The sequence below is a fragment of the Ambystoma mexicanum genome, chromosome 11, assembly GCF_040938575.1.
Source record: "Ambystoma mexicanum isolate Mex_15411 chromosome 11, UKY_AmexF1_1, whole genome shotgun sequence".
In the NCBI taxonomy this organism is placed as follows: Eukaryota; Metazoa; Chordata; class Amphibia; order Caudata; family Ambystomatidae; genus Ambystoma; species Ambystoma mexicanum.
Window position 1 is genome coordinate 185,039,396 of NC_090934.1, and position 20,212 is coordinate 185,059,607.

The following is a 20,212-nucleotide window of genomic DNA, read 5'->3' on the forward strand; positions in this document are numbered from 1 at the left end:
ATAACCTAGATCTCAAAACCAGCTTTACTGCCGCCTCTGGAGGAAATGGCAGATGCATTACGATGTGGAAATGCGTAATGTTTATAAACAAGTAGTGCTCTGTTACCACAAGATGATTCGGGCTGAGAATTCAAAACACTGTGCAAGTCGGATAACAAATGCAGCCTGCTCTTCTAGGGAACTGTTCTAGTGGCAAAAGAACTGTCAGTTTGCCCTGTGGGAAGTCAAGTCAGAATGCCAGATGCACAACTGCGAGATAATGCAACTGGTGCTTATTTCTGCGATAAAATTCAAGAGATTCGTACAGCAATCAGAGGCAACCAAACTGCTGGGAAGGTGGAACAGCCCCACTAGCTGTCCATAAGGGAACCTACATCTCCTATTTTGGCAAATACTTTTAGTTTTGAGCCCATAAAGGATGTTGTTACACTGAAAGCGCTTCAAGGCCTGAAATCGGCCTCTCCTTTCGATGCGGTTACTCTCCGTATTTTGAAAGCTCTCCCTCAGAGAGCCATCAGTATGTTTACAGATGCTCTACAGTACTTGTTTACCTGAGGAAAAGTTCCTGCTGCTTTGAAACATGCAGTGGTGACACGTCTCCTCAAAAAACCCACGAGTGCCAGACAATTATAGGTCTATTTCTCTTCCCCAAGCCATGAAGAAGTTGATGGAAGCTGTTATCACTTCGCAGTTCTCTAAATTCCTGGAAGAAAATCACTGTCTGCACCCTTCTCAATCTGGTTTTCGACCCACAGTGGGTACAGAGTCAGTTATGATCTCATTGCTAGATGACCTAGCTTTGCTCCAGGAACGTGGAGAGGCCGGAGTACTAATTCTCCTGGACCTCTCTGCTGCATTTGACACAGTGGATCATGACATTCTACCTACCCGGTTGCAGGCAGGGGTCACTTGACCGCTTTTAGCATGGTTCAAGTCTTTACTTGAAGGGCGTTCACATACGGTCTCATTTCAAACTTCTTTCTCCTCTTCCTTGGACCTGGCTTGTGGAGTTCCTCAGGGGTCAGCCTGTCCCCCCTTCTCTTTAATCTGTATGTGCGTCTGCTGGCTGACCTAAATGCTGAATCTAGAGTCCTTTTTTATACAGATGCCGACGACGCTGAGTTGGTGTTTCGGCTGGACTCCCCACATACGGATCCCCACGAAAAACTTCGGGACTGTCTAGAGAAAATTGGCAGTTGGATATCAGCAAACTGGCTAAAACTAAATGGTAGCAAAACGGAGGTGCTGGTGTTCGGTCCACAAAAGGCGGATCACCTTTGGAATCTGCAGTACTGTCCTGAGTCACTGGGTCCCTTCCCGGTGCCCTGTGCTTCAGTAAAAAGCCTTGGGGTTAAGCTCCTGCCCACTGGCTCAAGTGAGGCACATTTCTGCTATATGCAATGCTGGTTTGGGAAAATTGAAGGTCTTGAGGAAGATTCTTCCCCTGCTTTCCCCAGCCAATCGAACAACATTGGTTACAGAACTATAATGGGGTCATTAGATTATTGCAATGGAATATACTTGGGACAACCCAAGTATCAGATGCAGTGCATGCAGGTACTCCAAAACTCAACCGCAAGACTGGCACTTACGGCACCACGGATTACCCCTTCAGTATCGTTTGCGCTTTCTGCCAGTGACTACGCGGATTGAATTTAAGACACTTTGGGCCGTTCACCGGGCTGTGCCCAACGCTGGCCCTGAATATTTAAAAAGTAAGATAGAGCAGTACTGCCCAGCCAGACAACTACGCGCTGCGTCACGCTTACTCCTTAAAATACCTAAGTACCAGCGGAAGCGACTGGGTTGACATTCCTTTTCAGTCCTGGCACCAAGTTTATGGAATGCACTCCCGTTATCCTTAAGAGCCATTGATGAGTATCTCCCTTTCCGGAGAACTCTGAAATCTCACTTGTTTTAAATCAGTTCTTCTGCAGGTTAATGAGTGTGAAGCATGGTTGCGTAGCTGCCGACTTTTAGCACTTAGATGCCATAGAGCCTTAGTTCAGTGCTTTATACATTTTCTAATAATAATAATAAGTTAGTCAAAACACAAGTGTCTGTGTTAAACCTATGCTTGCCCTCACTCTCTCTAATACAATAATGTGCATGGGATTGGACTAAATAAAAAATGTGCTTCAAAGTAAAGGTCAGGATAGAATTTGAGCTGTTCCACAGCTCCCTTAAGTCTTGAGCCACTTGGGATTCAGCATGCGTCCTTCTGCTTTCAAGGGCACTGCATAAAGTATTTTTTACAAAGTTCAAACAGTTCTGGTTGCACAAGTCCCAAGTTCCTTTAGGTAACAATTCCTCCATGTCACCTCTCCTGTCCAAGTCTACTACTTGTCATTAGTTCACAAGACTTTCAAAGTTCACAACAGAGTGATGTATTGGTGTACCAGAGCAATTCGACAACGCCCAGTATTCCTCAGCTCCAGGCGGGACCACTCTGACACCTTGTCTCTCCTCACATAGTTATTCAGCAGTTCAACGTATCAGAGACTTTCGATTAACACACAATACTTTCTGCCCTGTGTGGGACCACTCTTATAGCTAGGCCCCTCTTTCAGCTTCCTCGTCTCATCATGGCCCCGGCACCTTTTTGCAGTTAAATCTTGGCTTACTTTCATCAGCTTGCCCCCAGCACCTTTTTACATTTCAACTTCGGCTTTTCTCAAAATCGTGCCTTTTTACAGTTCAACTTCAGCTTTTGTCAATATCGTGCCCCCGGCACCTTTTTACAATTCATCACCAGGTTTTAATGGGGTCTCGGCATGCCTTTTCCCTAGAGCATAGTCCCCCTTCACTTGCTTCCATATTCGCTCTCTATGAGAACTTCATTCCTGTACATAATGTCTCTGTTCACTAGAGCTCCTTTCATCACGTGTTCACGTACACGCCAAAGACTGCTACTTTGTTTCTCTCATCTTTCAACTTTCACAATAGATAATCAAAGCTTTCCTCTTCAGCACGCTTCTTATCCTATGCTTGTCATTGTAGTTATTGTACTGCCTGAAACATTTTATCCCTTTCGCTTTGACACTATCATCAACCGGGGGCCCCTCTGACTTTGAACTCACCGGTTGTGATTTCTTTAATGTCACTGTTTTGGCCTCATTGACTGAAGACCAAGGGCTCCTCGCCAGCCCTTCCAACTCTCCTGGGTGCCTTCTCTGGCCCAGGATAATGAACACCCTTCCACGAACTTCACTCTGGAAAGCAGCTTTGCACTTAACCCCCTTCTGGCTCCTTGGAGACAAGGCTCCCTCGCCACGCTTTTATTAGCCCTTTTACACCATAGGCTCTCAGCGTCTTGGTCCTCCGGTCTCCCCCAGCAAGTCTCGGATTCTCTGGGTGTCCCAGTTCAAATGTGCTCTTGTACTCTTGACTCGTGCACTTCCTAGGGCTCCAGCTTGCTCCTTCTGTTTCTCTGGCTCACTCCTTTTATACACCTGTGGTGTGCTAACAGTTCTCAGGTGTGTTCGCTCTGTATTCAGTGCCTGAGTTTGCCTGTCCTTGTTAATGGGACATTGATAGAAATGAAAAAGTGCCTGTGTTGGATTTCGCCGTGTTTTAGCAGAGCAGGGAGGTTTTGTCAAAGGTTGAAGAGGACAGTCTGCGGTCATGTAATAGGAGGCAATGTCGGGTATGGGGTTATTGGAAAAAGGGGGTACCATGTCTCACCTTGGGTGCAATACCTCCACAATCCCAACGGACCCTCCGCCCAGGTGATCCTCCCTCGCTCGTCCACCCCCAGCGTCGGGATCCAATGGCAATGGCCCTCCCCTGGCCACCTGTATAGAATATTCCCCAGCAGTAGGGAGTGAAAAACCTTCAGGTTTTCCACAATACTCATACGATTCATTTGATTCAGATATCTAGTGTTAAGGCATTTAGATACTGTAGTTCATGTCTTATAACCTTTTCAACAATCTGGATTACATTGAGAATGCATGGCTCTTATTTTTTCGATATTGAAATGTTCATACATGAATTATAAGCTCAACATAAAAAACAGTATAAAGCTTTGGTTTTTGTCCCTTACAAGCCTTACACAGAACACTTGACTAACCAATATAGCGACTCAAACTACCCTTCAGAGCATATACTATTCAAATCGTCTTCCGGTCTGTCTTTGTATAGTATGACATGTCAACTCTTCAGACCTTTATAATCGCCCTCAAGTGCCACTCGTATCTAATATCACCAGTGTATTTGAGATTTCTTTCTTTCACTACATAATCAACATTGTGTGAAATTGTAGGGTAACTACAGTCATCAGTAAGTTCTATAGTCTATTTCCTGATTATCCAAAATGGGTTATATCTGGTGGTCGTTTCAACTAATTTTACAGTAGTTTTTCATGATTTGCCTCAATCTGTCCTTTTACATTTGGTAGTAGCCTCTTCATTAGTCCTTGCCATCAGCTACTGCTATATGGGCGAGTTGGCTGCACCAATTATGAGAGAATGGGCCAGTCTCGTTCTTGCATGTTATCAGACTTTCCCTAATCGTCACGACTCGTAGTGTTTGAGTCGACATTATGCCCCAGACTACTCACTAAATTTTGAGCTTTTACCCATAAACGTTGGACTATCGAGCATGACCAGAACATGTGTCCCATTGAACCCATTTCATGTCTTCATTTGCAACGTGTAGTAGGGGAATCTCTCATAGCCATTCTGTACAAAACCAATGGAGTAAGATAAGCCATATGTATTAGTTTATATTATGCTTTTCTGAGTCTGAAGCAAATGGAAACATCTGGTATCAGGTGCCACAGAGCTAGGACATCTGCAGACTCAATTTCAATGTGCAAGTGTTGTGACCATATACTCGCCAGAGCAACCGTTTGTGAGTTATTATCTGGGAGCAACAACATGTACGTTGGTTTAATTCTAGGATAATCTAAATACGGGTCTCTTATGGCTTCTTCCTAATATGTCAGTGTGCAGTCAAGACAAGAAGGTAGTATATTTTACCATGTTTTCCACCTTCACCCTCCATAAAAAGCCAATCTGACTGAGCAAGGATACCTTTGCCACACAATATCTCAAAACATAGTAATGTCTGTCTCGAAAGATGTTTTAAATGCTGCACTTGTTATATCTGTACTGGTGGCATTATGTCTTACGTGGGGGCTTTGCATGCTATACAACCAATATTTCAACTGTACATCGGGAAATGGTTACTTAAATGGGACACCCCAATCGCAGAGTGTCTCTCACTATGCTCCCAATGTATTGCCAATTGTTGGGAGCACTTTCAGATTTTCCGGAATCATATTCCATGGTAGATATAACACTTGTGGAAATCGCCTTGGACAAACTTTATCCAGCTTCATTTTCTTCCATTCTGAATCATCCTCCATGATCTTTTTAGTATATTTGAGTGTTGCTAGTTTAAGCCTGGTATTCTTTTTCCCATGCATATTTTGAAATAATTGTGTCGTCCAGATCCTGAAAGCCCTTCCCAGCAATGTGAAGTGGAAGCATTTGTGAGATGTATAATAGTTTGGGCATTACATTGTGTTTCAACACGTTAATTCTACCTGACAGTGATAATTGTGGTATATCCCATCTCCCAAGGTCTAGCTTGGTATTCGGAATGACCGGTCGATAGCTGCACTCATATAGAGTCTGTGGCATAGGGGGTATCCAAATACCCAGCTGTTTTAATTTTCGCTCTGTATCTTAACAGGGTTCCTTTGAAAGGAGCATAGAGTGATAATTTAGGTTTAGTAGTGCCCGCAATAATTCCTGGGCGGGCTGTCTTATGTGCTCTGCCAATGGCTCGATGGATAAAGCATATAACAGATGGGATAGTGGGAAACCTTGCCGCATGCCGGACATAATCTGAAGGTCTGTGAAGTTCTCATTAGTATTGACTGTTGCCTGCAGGGCTTTATACAGAGTTTTGATCCATTACTTGAAGTCTGCTGTTGATCCCATATTTTCTAAAGTACTGAATAAAAATTCCCAATTCAGCCAGCTTCTCAGCTTCAAGCGCAAGTAATGCACGGTCTTCATCCTATTCAATCCCATTAATATTCAGTACCCGTCGTACATGGTCTATAGAGTGTCTCCCTTTTATAAGACCTGTCTCATCTGAATACACTACTTTCAGCATTATTTTCTCTGGTCTTGACAATAGTCATTTAGTAAATATCTTCACATCACTGTTTAATAACGAAATTGGTCTGTAAAACCACATAGATCTACCATGCCCAGCCTATTTGTAAGATCTTTCACTGCTTTTGCTGCTCTGGAAATACTTTGCAGAGTTCAGGGAAATTAATCCATCATCAGCAAAAGTAGACCATTGAAATAACCCCGTAAACACATCATGTAAGCGGGCTAAGGGGTATAAACATTAAGAAAGGATATTGTTTGAGAATTAATTGTGCCATCTACCAGTAGGGATCGGCATTATCTTTTTTTCTCGCTCTCTAGAATAGTATTGATTTTGAGAGAAGAATGGTAGCACCTGATCTCGCCGACATATATGGGGCATGATAGCTCTGCACGTCCCAACTATTTGGTTTCTTTATGGGCAAAGTTGCATCATACGTTTCTTGCAAAAAGGCAATAGTCTAAATATCTCAATAATAGCTCTTCGCTGGATAACCGGCGCCTTTCACATTACATGAACAAAAATGAAATACAGGCACTATTTGTTTTGGGAGTGCATCCTTTCTTCAATTTTACCTGCCCCCCAATGCAGACATTGGCCAGGCGTGCCAATTCCACTCTTTTCACATACAAAAAACACAGCAATGTGGTCAGAGGGTAACCAGCTGCCTGGCTCGATAAGTCAAGCAATATCAATTTTAATGCACAGAAGCAGGGGTCATACCCAATTTGATGAAAATCAATCATAAAACCAAAACAGAAACAGTGAAAAACTATGTGCTGCTCCAACCAGGCGCCCAGCCTCGTTCTCTATTACCATAATCATTTGCTGAGAAATCCTCTCTTAAACAGTATCCATTCAGGGGTGTAGAGATCCACTAATTAGACCTTTTGCAGGGCAGGGGGTGCTGGGCAGCACTGCCACCAGCTCTATTACTCAACCAGGGAAGATAACTTGTTGTGAACATTGTAAGGAGAAGTTCACCAACCTGTGGGCATTACTTTCAATGGAGGCACCGTTAAGGTCTGAATTCCTCAGTTTGATATATTTAATGTCTGGCATTACACAACATATATATATACATTCGTATTGCTGCTTAATAGGCTGCATCCTTAACACTTACTGACCGATCAATTCAGCTACTCATAATATTGCTCATATTTCCAGTTGCTGAGTTACGAAGTGGGTTCCTTAATCAGTGTTTCCTCTAATTATTTCCATAAATTGTCTTCATCTTGTGATGAATCATGTGGAGTCACACTCTGATCCCCAGCCTAAAGCCTCCTCCCATGTTCCCAGGGGACAGCAGCCACTACCTGATCCTGACCCTGGGGGTGGTATTATGAGGGAGGATCACATGGGAGGAGATGGCTGTCGGAAAGATGTGATGACCCCATCAGGTGAGATAATAATAATAATAATAATAATAATTTGGCATTTATATAGCGCTACGAACCCTCAGGTATCTGAGCGCTGCTTATTATTACCCACGGTGTGTGGTGCTCATTTATCGACCTCGGAAGGATGAAACGCTGAGTTTGGCGCTGCCGGGATTCGAACCTGCATTCGCAGTCTCTGCACTGATGTCAAAGCGAGCGCTCTACTCGCTGTGCCACTTGACCGGCTAATGCAATGTTCTTCTCTGAATAACAAGGAAGACCCTATGATTCCTAAATTCCTAATAGCATGTAGGCACTTTACAAGTCCCTTCCATTATAGGACCCAATGAACCCTTTCTGCAAAACACTCTAAGCTGAATATCATTCATACCTCAGGTATACATGATTCACATTTAATATTCTTTGTCTCTGATGGTTTGTCCTAAATAGGGGTCCCAAACATAATACCATTACACATAATGCTCACTTGACATGACCTGTTTCTGATGGTTTTGATCTAAACAAAAATCCAAAGAAATACAACTTTAAATAATCCTGTGGACTCCAACACCCATAACCCCTCAAGTACTGAGACGAGGAAGAGGAAGAAAGAGTTATTGCGGATTTAAAGGAACACCAAACTAAATGTGCTGACTAGTTGTTGTGATGGGAATCAGCTGTGTCGGAGATTTAAAAATGATGTGCCTTTTTAAATCAGAAGTGAAGAAGGAGAAGAGAGATGTAGAGCGGGCGAAGTGGGAAGCGGAACCAAAGGCAGACATCCGAGAGCATACTGTGTTGAAGGAGGAAGGCTCTTCCTACCGGAAAGGCGAGAGACTGGGAGAAACACGAGTGCTGCAGAAGGACCGCTGGGGAGTCGGCAGTAGTGGAGAGGCTGTCGGGGACGTGGTTGCAGTGAAGAGCAGCAGTTTCACCATCGGGTGAATGGGAAGCTGATGGGAGAACCGCAAAAGTGTCTGCAGAGCGGGAAATGCTTTCCCGAAGCAAGGACTTTGCCACAGCCATACGCCACTGGCTGGTAACACCAGCAAACACCAGCAAGTTTGCCTACAAGTATTGGGAGCCCTGCGGCATACCGACAGGTATATAGACAATTTGAAACTTGTATTGAATATCAACCAAGTACTATAGAGCTAGTCTGTGAGATGTCAATATGGGGAAAACTGGAAAAAAAAGTTGTCATAAGCAATTGAACACTAATGAAGAAATTGAAAGGCAAGATCTGTACATGTCTTCATTTATGAGATGCCAGTATGGTGAAGGTTGGATCTAGTATTGCCACACGCCAATGAATACTAACAATGAAGTTAACAAACAAAGCTTGAACAAGTCTCCATAAATTAAATGTCACAATGGGGGAGTTGGAACAAGTCAGACCTGGAGCCAAAAGAGTATAAATAGTGAAGGAGTACAACAGTGTTATATTTAAAGAACTGAAAGATAAATAAAAGGTTATAAGAAGACCTGGTGGAAGATGTACATCAGGCATTGAGCCTTTCGGGGAAAGATGCCTGGCATGGGAGTACACCAGGGGATCTTCAAAGCCCAGAGGGGGATTTATGGTAGGAGAATACACCAGGTAATCCATTTGGAGTGTGTGAAAGGAAAACACCAATGCTTGGAAAATACACTTTTGCAATCCTTTAAAATACCATTGCTTGGAAAAGACACTTTCCAACAACCGTAAGAAAATGTTTTGTGAAAGAGAATTGTTTACTAATCTTAAAGAATCATTTTTTGAACAAAACATTTTCAAATAAATTACCTGAGACAGTTCAGGGGAAGGAAATCATCCCTGAATGCAAGGATTATTTTGTTGGATTTAAATAATTAGTTTGTGCACATTTTTTACTGAATCTAAAGCAGAGACATTTACCCTGCACCTTTTGTTGTTCATTTTGAGCGTGAAGGTCAGGTACGTTTTGGACACAAGGACAGGTTGCTTAACTTTAATAACGAGACACAGACTGATCTTTAGTTTTGATTTCATAGGCACGGTAAGCCCTCTTTAGGATAGGGACAGAAAGGCCTTTATCCAAACCCTATATTTTAATAAAATGTATAATGTTGAAAACATTACAACTTTGAGTCCGCCTCCCAGTTCTGACCCCCCACAATCTTTCTCAAGAGATATGTTGCACTTCTTTATATGAGCCTGAAGGCTCTCTCCTCTTCCTAGAGTGAGAACTGTTTCTCTGTGGCCACTGCATTTGCAGGGTTTGGGTTTTATCCAATGTTACTTCATTCCCCCTTCATTTCGAACTTGACGCAGGGGATTCCACCAAAGACAGCACTGCTGGTTCAGAGATGAGATCATGTAATCTCAGAAATTGCAACGCTGATTGTGGGTCCTCAAATTTGTGACAATTTGGCTGAAAACTGATACAAAGTAATGATGGAAACCACAAAACAAATTGTAGAGAAGAGCCTTTCAAGGCATAAAAGACCTTATTGAAACACGCCTCTGGCGCATAATTTCTGCTAGGTAGTGATTGAAGATTCTGATGGTGTTCCCTGCCCATTTCACCTCTGGTTATGCTCTATAGGCCTGCTTGTGTTGAACATTCATATTTGGCATAATTATGGTTTTGGGTCTTTCTTCTTTATCGTGTTTCGTGCTGGGGACTCTGTGCCCACTCTATTATTTGTCGTCCAGGGTCTTCAATTTTGAATGCTTACTTGAAAATGTTGTTAAGTACTTTAAGCAAATCCTGATCCTCTTTGCCCTTTTCAGCCCCGTAAGGCACAGATTATTTTGTCTTGCCCTATTTTCTTGTTCATCCATTTTTCCACTAGGCGTTGAATTTCTTGTGATGCGTTCTCCATTTCTTTACTGAGGGTTTCATAACTGTCCTCAGTCACACTAATTCTCCTCTCATTGTCCTCAATCCTGTCCGCCTGTTGTGTAATGCTGACATTCATCGATTTTATTTTCTGCATAAGGTCCATGACATTTTTTATGGATATTTCCAGCCCTTAGTTTATCCTATGCATTTCGACAACCAGATCTGGCAGCTGTGATTGCGCTGTTAGCAGTGCCATCTTAATTAAATACTTTTCTATGGCTTGAAGGGTTGCCTTACACTTTTATTAGCTTCTGACCCAATGTCTCAATTTGATATGCTTACAGCGATACGGCTGCTTAACTTTGCATTTTGTGAAGGTCAATGGTGTTCAGCTGACCACAGTAGGTATTGTTTAATTGCACCTTAACACCTGCAGTGTTTACTGTAACCCACACCAACCAATATGACTGCAGTGTGCTTGTTCCTTTGTGCAACTGTTGGGATGCAAGTGCAGCGCCCCAATCGTGGAAAAGGGTCCAGGTTGTGCAAAATATATCAGTAGGCCCTTAGTGTTAGTATTTCACTGATTGGCACAACAATTCGCGCCTGTGTCTTTTGTAGTTAGCCTTGACACACATTAGAAACATCATAAAGCCTTACAGAAATAGCAACAATGCAATGACGTTATGGATATCAAGGTTGGAGCAAGGGTGATGTGTAGCAGTTTGTGTATTTAGCAATAGTGGCTAATGTTGTGCTCTGACAGATAGTTGAAATAGGGTACAAGCAAGACAGGGAGTCAGAGAGGTGTTGCAGTGAACACGAGGGCCATGTGCTGAATTCCTCCCCCATGAAAGTTCAGACATCCAAGGGCGCAAGAAGACGCCCTGCGTAGATAGTGGCTAATTGTATCAAGCCGTGCAGCTCAATGGACGTGGGAGCGGAATGTGGGGTCCGGCCCTGAAGATTATGGCTATAGCTGCACAGGCTGAATCTATTAGAATGTAAGCACAGTGTCCAGGGTGCCAAGTGGTATACCTAGATTTCGGAGAAATACTGCCCCCATCGAAAAGTGGTCGGCCAGTTTGAATTGCAGGTGACTGTGCAAACATGATAAATAAATAAGAGAAATTCAGGCCCGACGAGTGGTGCCTCAGTCACGTCATTCATGGGCACCTGGGTTCCCAGAGAGATAAGGGAGGAGACGTGCTAGAGATGTACCGGGTTCTGAGATGGAGTAGCAAGAGGTGATGCTAATACCTTTAACTGCAAGGTTGAGGGAGCTATTTGTACGTGCCACAGTGTCTGGTATAATGAGAAGACAGCTGTATTACTGTGACCTCGTCACTCACACCCACTCCCTGATTGGGTCCTGTTGGGGGTATGCACATCACAAGATGGTCCACACTACTTTAACCAATAAGGGAAGTTTATTAGTGCCACAGAGTACATAAAATACAATGCAGCAATCAAATTACAGTGTTGTTCGATGATTAAACATTAGGTAATTTCAGAGGGATTGTCTTTCGATAAAGTGTGACCAATAGGCTATACATGATGTTTAGATTTTTGTATAGGTATCGACCAATGTGGAATGTGGGATGTGAAACTAATATGCTTAGCTTATGTTAATTGCAGTTTCCGCAACTAGACAAATTGAGTTCTTAGTTTCCTTTTCAGTTTCACAAGACTAACAGAAACTCCTGGCTGTATTTGCATGTATTTGCATGTAATAAAACCGTTTTTTCCACGTAAAGGCCGCACTGCTTACTTGACCCTCTTTGAGTTGTTTTTAACGATCAGGTTGTGGGTCCGTGCCAACACAACATTCAATATGCCGAGATAGGGATTGTTTTTAGGAGCGGCAAATTAGCCGCAGAGGCAGGTGCGCCCTTACTGGTGATTTTTTCTGTATATTCCTCTAACTCACGGCCCGCTTGCCTCTCCTTTGTTGGCTGCAGGGTCTCCCAAGCTGCGTCCATGAACAGTCTTACCAGCCTCTGCTACTGGTTACCCACGGCCTCCGGTCCGAGCAGCCCAGGGAGATGTCTTGCTCCGATCCCCACAGTGAGCCACACTCTAAGGACCAATGAGAATGTGGCCCTGTTTTCAAACCCACTGCGAGCAGTCTCCGCCGCCTCCACAGGCCCCTGTTCCCGCCACTGGCTTCCCAAGTATCTCTGTCCCTGCTGATCACTGCAAACTCAAGAGATATTTCTGCACCAACCAACATGGGAAGTCACGCTCCAAGGCAGAGAGGCCGGCCAAAGTGTCAGTTCAATGGCCACTCTCTGCACAATCATGAGGTTGTGCCATACCCCTGTGGGCCCATCTTTCTTGAGAGACTGGCAGCTCAACGTTGTTGTAGTGTCGGGGGCCACGGAGCTCTCTCATATCAGTGTTTGCCTGGGAGCCTCTGCTCCAGTGCGTTTGTTGTTTGTTTAATAAATTCTTTAGATGCCTTTTTGGTATCCTTTTTCTTCTCCTGGCATGCTGAGCTCCAAAGGCAAGCCACCATCTTCCACGGCTCAAAAGCACCTCCCAATGGTAACATGATTCAATAAACAAGGCTGGGTTGCAGTTCTGTGTATCCTTTTTGGGTATGAAAAGCAATGAAGCTCTCACTGGAGATTTGGATTCTGGGATTAGGCAATTTCACAAATTCCCAAATATTCCTTCAGCGCGTCCTTCTCATGATGAGACACCACTGCATCAAAAATAAGATTGATGGCACAATCAAACAGGCAATGAGGCAAAAGTTCCTTCTCTTGTGATTCACAGAATACAGCAGCACCGTCATGATACATCCAAAGTTTTTCTGTACTGTCTCAATCACATCACAGATTGTGGGGGATCATTGGCTGCTTCTGCTCTTAGGGAGTGTGATCTCTCTGAGACAGCGTTTAGTACAGAATTCTGAACCAAAGAACAAGGTATGTGCTTCCCAGTGTATGTATGGGTTGTAGCATTGGGGCCATGGAATTCCTAAAACCAGTGGAAAATGTGGTGTATTAATAAAGTCAAAGGATGTCTCTTGGTGTTGACCAATTGTCATCTGAAGCGGGTTCTGGTGTCTCTGTCACTGACCCATTCGTTAATTCCTTCAATTGGTTGAGCTGTTGTCTTGGTCCTTCTGGGCCCATTCAGACTACATGCATTTCCCAGCAGCCCCGCTATTCATCAGAACGGTTATGGATTCTAGCTGGTCTCTGGGGGTGTTAGGGAGGATTCTCTTTAAAGGCTAATTTCCCAAACCTAGTGAGTCCCCCAGCAGCTTTGCTGGATTTTTTGGTGTTTGTTTTTTTCTCCTGCTAAGAGTGAGACTCTTTTCCTCCCACTCTTAGGCATGATTTGAGATGTTCTTTGACTTTGTATGTGTTTATGGGCTATGAGGTCCTTTACTCCATAGGGCATCATCTCTTTTTGTATGTGTGTTACACAGCACCCTCAGTGCCGTAACACAGGGGTGTCATAGTGACCCCCCAGTATAGACTCCATACCCTGGGACTGACTACTGTCTCCCAGGGCATGTAAAGTCACCATTGACTTTACTAGTCTAAATTTGTGAACAGAACCAGTACAAACCATCATATTGTGGAAGTACTGGAAGGGGTTAATTAGATTGCCCCTGGGTCTGTTTTCAAGGAGGCACTGTGCAGCCCCCCCTTGTCGAGTTTCTGGCTGGTGGCAGTGGTTATCACTCGAAATATTCCACCGGAATATTTCCTAAGGGATTTTCCCATTCATTTTAAACGCACAACTTTTTGGAGCAATGTTAAAGATACCGCCGGTTTATTTATTTAATATTAAATCACCGGTTGGGTCTTTTTGCCAGAACTCAGTTTTAAAATGGCGTTTGTGTTCGTCTCTGAAACTCTAACCCAAGTCGAGCCCTTTGTTCCACTATTTTGGCGGGCTTCTCCACAGAAGCCCTCCAAATGGTGCCACTCTGTCTGGGGTCCACAGGATGTGTGGGAGGGGGAATAGGCACTCTGGACTGCATTGCCTCGGCAACTCAAGTCGCACTCTAGTCTGATTGGCCCAGTGGTGAGCCGCCCGGCTCACCAATTAGCATGTTTGAGTGACAACTAGGCTGTTGAATGGGAATTTTTCGGCATAAAAGCAGGGCTTTGGGGCCTGGAACTTCAGAAGTTGCCACAGGACCTAAGAATCCTAAGAGGGAAGAAGCTGAGCCATCTGCAACGACGACACCACCGGTGAAGCCCTGCTGCAACTACCTCACCACTTTCCCGACGACAAGAGAAGATCTTCTGCTGGATGAGTCTTCTTCCGTTGAGCTGGTGGGACCAACTGGTTCACCCCTTTCGCCTTCCAAAGACGTCTTTTGGTCGAATCGCCCGTGCCAAGCACCCTGGCGACTGGATAGCCAAGCTTCACCACTTTGACCGCGAATGAAAGGAACGCACCTTTTATCGACGAACTCCGCGACTGGTTTCATCCCTGTGCAGTGCAACGACTCCACCTTAACTCCTCTACGAGATCCTCTCTTCCCCTGGTCAAAACAACAAACTGCAACCACTGCCAGGAACAACTGTCACCGCTGGAGCTTCCTCTCTCTTTAAGGTACTGTGTCCTGCCTGGCCTCTCTTTCTTCGGTTTGACCAAGGTGACCCTTAAATCCTTGGCTTTCCAACTGGGTTGGCCACAGACCTTCTAACTTTACCTTCTTGAAGCGCCCCAACCTCTTTTGAACATTCTACAAAGACTTTAAGTGCAATTTAAACTGTGTGATCCTGGGCACATTTCGCTTTGCTCCATTTAAAGTGGGACTGGCCTCTGAACTTTGGCTCTACAGTATATACCTCCTTTATTCTCTTGTTGAGAACTCCTAAAAGTGTTGGGACCTGTTTTATTTCTATGCTCTGCCTTTTTCTCTCCCTTTAACTGAACTATTGGAGTGCCAACAGGTTTCGTGCTCATATCTGTTTTAACAAATCGTGGTGTTTTAACTCTGACTTGTCTGATAGTTATCAAGGGAGGTGTGTATACTTTACCTGACTGTGTTTTAACTTGCTTTTCATTTAGAGTGCTAGATTATTGCCTAAAGTGTGTTTTAAATAAATAATTATATACTTTTTATACAAAGCTCTGGTCAGTGTTTGTTTGGTCTACTGTGTTTTTGGCCCTATTGCGTATACTCTATATACTGCCCTACTCTTCTTGAGGGAAGTCCGACTGCTCGGCCACAGCTACCAGGTAAATCTGCGTGGTGCGGACTGCTACCAATTGGGTTTACTGCTTACTCCTGCAGTCTTAATCTTTTTGCAGTGTTCCTTAAGGGAACTGCACAGGATTCTGCCTAACAGGGGGATGCTCCCTTTTTGGTTCACCAACCACTTTTATACTGGACACTATCCATCATGTGTGGCTATTTAGGTTTAGACTGCCTGTTAACTTGGATAAAACCACTGTTCAATTCATGAAGTACTTCTGCTCCGTTTTCCTTTTTTAAACCAATAAATACTATTACAAGAGAGCAAGCAATGCTGACTTAGATTTTGTGAACTACTAGCTGTACAGCTGAAAACCTCTCTTACATTTCGGGTGCTTGGAAGATAAATATTGCAGCAAAATGGAAAGTAGCGGTCACCACTGATGACAGGTGTCTTGAAGATGTATTCATTACCTGATGATACAGGACCCCCGTTATGCTATTTATCTTTTATACTGCGCACATCACAGTCCAGTGGTCTTATAATACCGAGCCTTGTCTGTGTACAGGCAAATTGGGACCCCAGCAGGGTTACATCCAGAGTATGGTCTGTGGGGGTGAAAGGGCAACGGGGCCAAGGAGAGCAGGAAAGGGGAAGAGTGGAAACACGATGGGAAAACAAAAACTTACAGATTTAACTCACCCATGTAGGGAAATTAAAACATAAGGGTGAGTGATAATGATATTTGGGATGCATGTAGTTTTCAGCGTTTTGACCAGAAGAAAATGTAATGAAAAGATGGGATCGCAGCTTTCCGTTTTGGCTGGCAGAACCTTCATGAGGGCATTACTAGTGTGGTGGTGGTACAATGTTAAGTCATGTTGTGGATGCACGATGGCCTTGTGGTGTTATCAAGATGGTGCTAGTAGTTGTGGGGGCTACTAACCAGATAATATCTTGGGTCCCCTCCTGCTGATGGCCAGAGGGAGTGCTGGTACAGGCGTGCCAACTGGCAGTGGTGTCAGCCAGGAAATGACTGTGCAGAAGGAGTTCTGGGGGCACAAAAGGAGAGTTTGACAAAAAGGATCTCCCCCACACCGAGCCATACCAGATTGACATGGGCCACAAACGACCACTAACAGCCAGGTTCTATAGACAGGAAAGGAAGGTGGCTTTTGGTGTGTGGCTCCACTGGGAGCAAGGTGCTGGACCGGGCTGCCTGCAAGCTCTTGAGGCCTGCCAGGAGCTTTTCCAGAATGTGTAGTAAGTGGGACCACAGTAAGGACAGCCAAGATGCCGGAGCCAGGCAGGGACAAGGTAAGTACAAAAGGAATGTACTTTATTAGTTACAGGTCAAAGGTAGTAGTTAACAGCAGAGCAGGCTTCAACATACTCCCATGTCCCAGCTCCCATCCTGAAGTCCCTTCCCAACTGCCAAACCCAGAACTCCCCGACCCCTTGCATTCCGCATTACCTCACACAATCCAGGGGCAGCTCACAAAACAACCTTCAGAGCATGCATGATACCACAGACTGTAAATGGTAGTATGGGGTTGGGGTCCTCTTTGCCTGTGGCTGGGGTCTTCTGGGAGTTAGTCTGCATTATCCAGTCTTGACTTCACTTCACAACCTGGGTTGCAGTTACCTCATGTTAATAGGTGACAGCAGGGTAGAGATAGGTCCGTTGTGAATGTGGTCTTGTATAGCAGCTTTCTGATATTTCTGTTGGCCTTGCTGCACGTTGCATCGTAGTAAAATAGAGGGTGATGCGGTTATTAGTGGGATAGCAGGAAGAGGTGGCTGCAAAACCTGTCGCGTTGATGTATGCAGGCCCTGAGTGCGGTTCTCTGTCTATTTGTTTGGAGGAGAGACAGGGGGATATGTTCTTTGTTAAGGCCTGGAGACATGGATGGGAAGATTCTCTAGATAGGACTGGAGAATCATAAGGGGGTTATAAATCTCTAGAGGCCAGTGTCCTGATGGGTTGGCAAATGTAATTGTTAGGGGCGAATTCAGAAATGTGAACTAATACATGTATGTGTTATTTAGGAGAGCTATTGAAATATTGGAGATTCCCACAAAACCCACATCATTTCCATTTACAAAAAGACCAGTAGACATAATTCAAACAATTATGGATTATGCCTATATTCCTTTACAACTATATGAGTGGTAAAATATCTGCAAAGGTGAGTAGTAAAATATCTGCAAAATTGAGTAGTAAAATATCTGCAAAGGTGAGTAGTAAAATATCTGCAAAATTGAGCAGTAAAATATCTGCAAAATTGATTCTTAAAGAGTTAACGGGATTGGCCTTGGATACTAGTTGCTTCACTAAATTTCAAACAGATTTCTGTAAGTATATGGGCCCGCTTCAAAAAAGGTAGCAGGCGCTCCTCTCCAGTGCCTATATGGGCACTGCTATAAACACTCTAATCACTCTTTTAAAAAACCAACCCCAGGAGAAAAAGAATGCCCCTTTAAATGTTGCTTACTTGGATTGGGCTTCTGCCTTTGGTTGGGTTCATCATGGTTTGTTACACAATGGTGGTGCATGTTCCCAGCTGCTTTTATCTATACGTATCGGACATGAGCGACACAGTGATAGTGGCTACGAGTGTCCTGCCAATACTTGGATATTTGAGGCATTATCAGATTTGATTGAACTCCCATAGGACTGCAATATAGCTTGGACAGAAATTAGTATTATTCCACCACCAACTATTTGGAAATTAGCATGGCCAAAGTAAAAATAATAAAAATGTACTAACAAGTGGAAAAGGGCATCATTTTGCAGGCAGCTCTGAAATGTGTTTTTGGAGGAAGGTAAGGAACTCACCAATTAAGGATACGTCAATAACTTCTCGAAGAAGGAAGTGGCTGCCCATAGGAGAATTAGGACGAGGATAGTATTGTTGGTAGACAAAAGAAAAAAGGTAACCTTTTATACATGTTTTTTCTTTGACTCCCCTCTTTTGGCTCATCAAACTGTTCCTTTAATCCTTTATGGGACTGAGATATGTATCCCAAATGTGGGACTGGCTGTATATTTTGGACGATTTTATCTGGAGTAGTCTGTTAGCGCTCCCGTTCTCAATGCCGATAAATCAATAAGAACTGAGTTTGATTTGCCTTCACTTGTATCCCTAGCTAAACTGAGGAAAATTGGTCCTTTAAGTAAAAACCAGGATTGCAGAAGAGGCCTTGTGACTTTATAATTTTATCATTATAATTGTTCTTTTATAACACGCTTAATACCGCATTTCTAAGCCAAGACTGAGATTCAAACCTGTGTTGCTATCCGTTGTCTAGCTTCCAAGACAAACGGTTTCCCCTGAGCTATCCTCCTGACCCAGTGATTTAATATTTATAATTTATTAAAATGCAATGCTTGACAAGTTATAACTCATTTTATGAGTGGGTCTGATGACATGCTGAAGGACATACATCTTTAGACACTTTTGGAAGGACATTTGCTAGGGTCTAAGAGCTATATCCAAAATAAGATGTTGATGTATGACTAAAGCTCTAATAGTGAGTGACTCAGCGTGCTAGTCTCGAAGGCATAGCATGTATTGACTTTTCCTAGGCTTTGTATCCTGCAGCCTACATTAAGATTTCTAAGTTGTCAAAAATGCATGATAATTAAAAAATTCCTGCTAGCCCGGAATTGGAGAACTGAAGGTTGTGTAATCACAGTTTTAGAATAGAAACATTAAAGGACATTAGCACTGAATGAGAGATGACATGGATTTTAAGACCGAAGTCTTTTACTAGTTTTGTTCATAATCCATTAATGCATTCAACCAAAGCCTTTTGGCTTCAAATGTTACACTGTCGGCAAGTTTTTCCTATTATAGCCATTATGGAATTGTTTAAGATATAAATGTATTTATTGGATGCATCCACTGTAGAGGAGAAGATTGATATAAGGCGCCATGCTTTACTTGGGGGGGAGGGGTACTTTTGGAGCCCCTCTTAACTCTTTTGAACTAATTGTTGTACGTTCTAATTTCTCTTTTTTATTGACAACGGAAAACAAGAGGCAAACTGGTGAACTTGCGGCAGTGAAGGATTTCAGAATACAGAGAAATACAAACAATGACCAGGCGTACCCTGCATAGATATCTCATTACTGTAACCATCTGGTTTATTTCCATACACGCCTACCTTGTTACGGGATTTAGGGTGGTAGCCAGGTTTGTCATGGTGAGGTTGTAAGTGCAGGAGAAGGAGAGGTTCAGGGGATTGCTGTACACAATGCTGCTCGAAGTGTCAGAAGGAATGTAGAGCACGTTTGAGTAGGTCACCTTGTCAACAGTTATCTGAAAAAATAATCAATGTAGTTAAGATTAAAAACATTTGCTTTGAGGCAATAAAACCTCCAGCACAAGTTAACCATCACATATCATGCACACAAAGACCTAATACCTGGGTACTGCACTGTTGCATCGACTGTTATGATGACATAAAATAAACATGCCTGAAATATTTTCTTGGTTGAAGACCTTTTCGTCACACCACTCTGCAATCGCCTTCATCTTCCGATAGCATCCATTTAATTATATAAAATTAATCTGGGTTCTTACATAGTCCCTGGTCGTCAAAGCACTCTAATAACAGTGTTATTACCCTGTTTAATAATAAATGTATCGACCCCCGAAGTATGAAGGGATGTGGAATTCAAACAAGTGAAGTGTTGGAGGCAACGGATTTACCC

The 20,212-nt window shown here is 43.5% G+C and overlaps 1 protein-coding gene across 25 annotated transcripts in view; it reads right to left on the reverse strand.

Annotated features, from left to right (window-relative positions):
• Window positions 1-20,212, reverse strand: part of LOC138503201 (mucin-2-like) — a 1,598,433-nt gene that overhangs the window by 198,015 nt on the left and 1,380,206 nt on the right. For all 25 annotated transcript variants that reach the window (XM_069622774.1, XM_069622776.1, XM_069622767.1 and 22 more), the window contains one exon: window positions 19,663-19,817. In XM_069622774.1, the coding sequence (XP_069478875.1) occupies window positions 19,663-19,817 (155 nt within the window). The remainder of the gene's footprint in view (window positions 1-19,662; window positions 19,818-20,212) is intronic.